We start from the raw sequence: 6,695 nt of genomic DNA on the forward strand, positions 1-6,695 counted from the left end.
ACAGATTAAGATTCACAAATAAAATATGTTAAATAAATTTTAAAATAATTTCATTTTTGAAGCTTTTAAAGTAATTATGTACTAAGAGCATTTTCTCAAATTATTTTTAACACTTCCTTTAAGAAAAGGGCTATATCTGTTTTTTTGAAAGATGACCAGAAGTGATATGGATTGGTTGAAAATGGCTTGTAAAGTAAGCCTAACATTTATGATTTATTACCATAAAACTGTATCAACAGTATGGTTATAACAAATATACTTATTTTTGGATTTTATTTTCAAGTAAGATAATGACTTTATCATAAACCTTTGAAATCAGTCTTTTTACAGTATAAATTCAGATTCATTAATCCATGTAGAATTTTTCTAGATGGTATAATTCTGTATTTGTTAAAAGTCTTTGCATAAGCCTCTTTTCAAGCCAAATGCTGTTTTTCCTTTTAGTATCCAATTATCTGAAACTTAAGAAGAGTGTGCATCGCCCAGTGGGTGTGTGTATGTGCTGCTTTGAACCTATAGTTGAGATCCAGAGAATTGGGAGTGACATCATCTGTAACAATAAAAGAGCCTCTCTTGGTAAGCAGAAGACCTAGATATAAAAGTCACATTTAAGGGTCTGCAGTCCAATTCATCAGTTGTCTTTAGTTTACTCAACATCAGCTACTAATATACCTGAACGAAGATCTTGTTCTAAGACATTGTATGGTAAGTAATCTTAAAAATTCACTTCTGAATCTCATGAGATTTAGATAATCAAGTTATTATTTAATGTGTACCATTTCTACAAATACCATGTTGTTTCTTCAAGGTAAAATGCTAAGAGGTTTGAGTTATGTTTAATATAAAATGTCACATACAAAATAAATTAATGCTACTAAAATACTCTCAAACCACAAAATACTTTTTGATTAAAGTCTTCTGAGATACCTTGCCTTTTAAAACCTCATCTGAAATTACAGCAAAAAATCATTAAAATTTGGCATGCTATGCTTTAATATAGTAGTATTGGTATCAAAATATTGAAATAAAACAGGCTGATGGTGAATGAATAGTTCTGATTCAAATAATCACTATAAATTTATTAAGTGGAGCTAATATTCTATTTTTCCTGCAGAGTATTCTTATTTAGATTATTTATTTTATGGCTCATAAAGAGCCCAATCTGTATACTAAAGTTGGATAAGCCCAGTTTGACTAGTAAATATTTATTTCCTTTACATAAATTACAGCTGTATTCTGAAAACTGTATTTCCTTAATTTCATGAAATTGTATTACATGAATTTTAAGGGTGTTTTGCAACAATTTTTCAGCTTTTTTTCATGATATTCTTATAAGAAGCCCATAACCCTATGAAGACAAGGAAGCAAAGCAGAGATGTCTGAGGTCACTAGATGAATATAACAAAGCTAAGATTAGACTCCAGTGCTCCTGTCCTCCAGCTGCAGTGCTTGTTTCTAACATAAACAAAAACAGAAAATTTTCATGTTGCTTCATCAATAGCTTTATATTGTAAACAAAAATGTAGCAGATGATATTTCCTATGCTACTTCTAAATGATGCAGTTTACCTGTAAAATAGTAGTACATAACTACTCTATGTTTATGTTAAAAGGTAGTACACTGAGCATTAAGGAAAAGCACTTCTATAATAACAGCCTTTGCAAGTACTGAAATGCAGATTAAGGCAAGAATATCCTATATTGATGTGAAATGAGGAAAGAGACAAAAGTTATATTAAAAGATAATTGTTAGTAAGTTGAAGAAATAAGCTACAAACAAGCATTCCATTTAGAGATAAAGCTTGAAATCCATATCACAAGTAATTAATCAGATGATTTTTAAATGCTTTGACACATTATTTTTAATGCTAGGAGAAATGTGAATTAATTTAGTGAAAATCTCTAAATTAGCACCTATTAGTTTGGTATTTATGGTTATTATTACAATGCCTGAAATGAAGTTTACTTAAGAAAAGGATTTGCTAAGTAAATAGTGTTAACAATCTACACTATTAAGAAAATTAGCCATTTTCAAGCAAGTTATAAACATTTAGGTACAATCAACATAAAATGCAGTATGGGGGGGAATTCTCAAAAATAGGCTCTTTCATTCCTCTTGTGGCTTAAGATTTCCGCAGTGTGACAGAAGGGAGCATGAGGAGCATGGCTCACTAGCCAGCCTCTATTGTCTTTGAAATTAGAAGCTTCAGAACTCACTAATACCACTGTACCTTTCATTGGTGCATTACCCCATAAAACTTGTTGAGACGAGATGAGATCTGAGTATAAAGATAGGTCAGAAGTATTTTAAAGGGCTTAATTTGCCAAAAAGAAAAGTAAAAAGCTAGAGACCCTTTTTGCGGAATATTTGGTGACCACACATTTGAGGGAAGATGTCGCATTAGATGAAGCATAAGCAAACCCTGCTCTTAGGGGCTCATCTAGGTGAGTGCATAGCCTGTGACACTACAGGGAGAGGCTCAGTAAACTGAGATCCAGTGTTCTGTATGACAGGGGCATTGCTTATCACAGAGGTTCTGAACTTTAAGTAGGAAGTACATAAGGAAGAGGGCTTTAAAAATTGCTAAGAAAGCGAGTCACCAGGGCTAGTAGTAGTGGAACGGGGCCGTCCTGAGCTGTTAGGACAGTAGATGCAGGGAGGGCTGGTGACCTCCGTGGGTTTATCTGTCGGAGACTCTTCTCTCCAAATCCCAGGCCTGGCTTCCAGCACCATGAAGTTGTGCCCAAGAAGCCACCCTGGTCTGTTCTCCAACTCTTTTAAATGGTACCCAATTTTTTCTAAGTGAGCTTAGCAATGAGAAGAAACAAAAAAACTACGAATTCTTTTTCTGGAAAATCAGGGAGACATGGGTAACAATAGGCACTAATAAATATTTGTAGATGAGTGAATGAGGAAATAATTACATCAAAAGGTCAGTGACAATTGATAAATGACAAGGAAATATTTAATTAGGTAAAACTAAATCATTGCTCTCTATACTAGGATAGACTTTTAACTACTTCGTCTGTTCCTAAGTCAGCATGTTAATTCTGGGGGAGGATCATAAGAAAGGAAGTACTTTTTTAAAAAAAATTTAAAAACATGTAACAAAGCAAGGGTAAAACATATGTATATATATATAAGTAGTGTGACTGTAAAACTGTACTTTCCATTAATTATTAGCCAAGTTAAGAAAATGATCACATTTAAGTACTGTGTGGACTAGAAATGTACTCTGTCATCATGCAGTGAAGTTTTGTTAACATTTTAATATAACTGATTTATGTAGAATGAATTCTGGCAGTTGACCCCAAGTCACAGTTAGGACGGTAGACGGTGAGATCGCAGATGCAGGATTATCTAGATTCAGTGTTACATTTTCGATATTTATCACTCAGTGGATTTTTATTAATATGCTGATTAAATTATTTACTTGGCCAGTCATTGTGCTAAATAGTTTTGTGTAAAGTTTTGTGTTTCATTGCCTTGATGTTTGAGTGTAATCTAGCATTTTAATACAGTGCTTATTTTGCATGATCTTTAACAAATGTTTTAAGCAATTTTAAAAAGGCAGGATGTTATTGACATACACTGAAGTCTTAACATTTTAATATTTATAGTGTTTATTAGTTTGCAAAATTGTATAATTAGGAATTATTTCAGAGACAATGTTTTCTTTTTCAGGTGAGTAGTTGCTGCATAATATCATTGCAGTACATTCTTTATACTGTTTGTGAAATTAATACTAGCATATTAAGTGTACAAATAGATTTAGAAAACAATAAAAAATTGCATGCTAAAAATAAATAAATAAATAAATAAAACTTGCACAAGAAATCTCCAAAAGATAGTTAGGAGCATAAAGCTAATTTCTAAGTTAAATTATGTGTATATATAATGTATACTAATGTATCCATACAATAAAGAGGTTGATTCCAAAAGCTTCTCGTGAAAACCAACCCAATTAGTTAGTATTGCATTCTGTGTACTATAGTTTGGAATATTAAAAATATTTTAAAAACCTCCATTTTGCTTGTCCTTTTAGTGAAGATGATACCTGCAAAAGACATGGCTAAAGTAATGATTGTCATGTTGGCAATTTGTTTTCTTACAAAATCGGATGGGAAATCTGTTAAGTAAGTACTGTTTTGCCTTGGAATTGGATTTTTAATGTTGACTTTATCATTTCGAAGTGCGGAGCTAATGGGAAGCGGCCCTCTCTGTTTCTCTTCTTCCCAGGAAGAGATCTGTGAGTGAAATACAGCTTATGCATAACCTGGGAAAACATCTGAACTCGATGGAGAGAGTAGAATGGCTGCGTAAGAAGCTGCAGGATGTGCACAATTTTGTTGCCCTTGGAGCTCCTCTAGCTCCCAGAGATGCTGGTTCCCAGAGGCCCCGAAAAAAGGAAGACAATGTCTTGGTTGAGAGCCGTGAAAAAAGTCTTGGAGAGGCAGACAAAGCTGATGTGGATGTATTAACTAAAGCTAAATCCCAATGAAAATGAAAACAGATATGGTCAGAGTTCTGCTCTAGACAGTGTAGGGCAACAATACATGCTGCTAATTTTTCAAAGCTCTATTAAGATTTCCAAGTGCCAATATTTCTGAGATAACAAACTACATGTAATCCATCACTAGCCATGATAACTGCAATTTTAATTGATTATTTTGATTCCACTTTTATTCATTTAAGAGTTATTTTAATTATTCTTTTCTATTGTTTATTCTTTTTAAAGTATGTTATTGCATAATTTATAAAAGAATAAAATTGCACTTTTAAACCTCTCTTCTACCTTAAAATGTAAAACAAAAATGTAATGATCATAAGTCTAAATAAATGAAGTATTTCTCACTCATTGCAAGTATATCTTTTTGGTTATGACTGATACCCAGATGTTTACAGTGATCAGGACTAGGTAGAACAATACAAAATATTTTTTTAATCATGTGTTTCACATTTGGATATTTTGAACATCAACCTTTTAGTATTACCAAAGTATTAGGTTTCCAAATCTTCACTAGCTAAATACTGTTGTCCTCTTGTTTTCAGGAAAGGAAATAAAATGCTCAGCAAAAAAAGGGGGCATAAAGTGGTCTGAAACTTGAAAAAGTATTTGTCCCTACATAAAAACCCACTAATCATAGTTCTAGTCTGGACCCAAAATTGCAAGCAATAGAATGTTTGTATCTATTAGAAGATAATTTCATTCATTCATTTGTCATTTGACAAATATCTATTTAGTGTTTACTGTTTGTCATGTACTGTCTTAGGCACTGGCATATAATGGCAAACAAAACAGACATGGTTTCTGTCTGTATGCGGCCTAAGATTTAAAGGAGAAGACAGATATTATTAATTCATAATTTAGTTTGATAAGTGCTATGTAAGCACAGCACAAGATATTGCAGGAGTGTAGAATACAGAGCTCTAATGTACTTAGATCAGTGCTGTCCAACAGAACTTTCTGTGATGACAGAAATGTTCTGTATTCTGTGCTGTCCAATATGGTAGCCACACGTTCATTTATTTAAAATGTGTGTAGTGTGACTGATGATTGATTTTTATTTACTTATTTTTATTTTTAATCCCTTGGTCAATTTTTGTTCATTTATGTAAAATGTGGGTAGTGTGACTGATGATTGATTTTTATTTACTTATTTTTATTTTTAATCCCTTGGTCAATTTGAATGATTTTAAATTTTAAATTTAATTTAAAATTAATTTAAATAAAATTATAAAATAAAAAAAGGAAATAGCCACATATGGTTAGTGACTACTGACTACTATACTGAACAGTATAGTTCAATCTCAAGATGATCCAGTTGAATAAGAAACATGACTAAGAGTTAATTAGATGAAAAGAAGTAGGAGGTTTTCCCAGGCAGGTGGTATAGCATATGCAAAGGCCCTTAGTTGGGAGGGAAGATGGCTGTAATGCTAAAAGCCAGGATTACAAAAATGAATAAGATTCCATCTCTGGCCTCAAAGAGTTCATGTTCTAATGGAGAAAGACAGATAGGTAAGCAAGTAATTACAATACAAATGCAAAATACTGTGAGATACAGAGAGACTAGACTTGCCTGATAGAACGAACAATTGAGATGGAAGTTTAACAGCAAGTGAACTTTGCAAAATGTAGAAAAGAAGAATATTAACAAATTTCCTGCATTCTGGTGGAATCAGTCAAACTGTAGTTTAAATGCAAAGAAAATTAACTTTAAATAGAAAGCGATGCATTACAGAATCATAGAGAATGCTGAAGGAAATAATCTAGGAAAGACTCAAAGTCACTGAGGGAGCGATTCTCTCTTCTAATAGCAGTAGCTGCCTTGACTATTATCCTGAGACTGCCCTGATCAGGAGGCAGCTGCTGTTCCAGAAACACACTACACCTCTACCACCCATCCCAGCAAAACCGATGTCCAGCATTCTGCCTATTGACATCTGTCAGTGCCTTGTCATTGTAACGTTTGCTAACACTAGTACAGTAAAATCAAACCGGTCCACAACAATGCTTGCCAGCAGAAAGGGAGAAGTGGCACATCACTTTACTTCTGCCTTCCCTTTCTCACAAGAATGCTTATGATTTGCTGAACCTTAGCTGCAGAGGTGTCTGGAAAATGTAGTTTTTAACTTGCCAGCCTGTGTAATAGAGAAATACACACTAGAAGGTGGAGTGGACAGTGTCTCCA

The 6,695-nt window shown here is 33.3% G+C and overlaps 1 protein-coding gene across 2 annotated transcripts; it reads left to right on the forward strand.

Moving 5' to 3' along the window:
• The first annotated feature begins 436 nt into the window (after nt 1–436).
• On the forward strand, nt 437–4,858 carry PTH (parathyroid hormone). Of its 2 annotated transcripts, none has more exons than XM_055281310.1 (3): nt 437–576; nt 4,046–4,136; nt 4,240–4,858. In XM_055281310.1, the coding sequence occupies exons 1-3, from the start codon at nt 498–500 to the stop codon at nt 4,499–4,501; spliced, it is 432 nt and encodes a 143-aa protein (XP_055137285.1). In that variant the 5' UTR covers nt 437–497; the 3' UTR covers nt 4,502–4,858. The 2 variants fall into 2 exon arrangements, with proteins under 2 accessions (XP_055137285.1, XP_055137286.1); XM_055281311.1 differs by lacking the exon at nt 437–576 and adding an exon at nt 619–705.
• Nucleotides 4,859–6,695: the final 1,837 nt, after the last annotated feature.

Source organism: Symphalangus syndactylus, chromosome 6 (genome assembly GCF_028878055.3).
Source record: "Symphalangus syndactylus isolate Jambi chromosome 6, NHGRI_mSymSyn1-v2.1_pri, whole genome shotgun sequence".
In the NCBI taxonomy this organism is placed as follows: Eukaryota; Metazoa; Chordata; class Mammalia; order Primates; family Hylobatidae; genus Symphalangus; species Symphalangus syndactylus.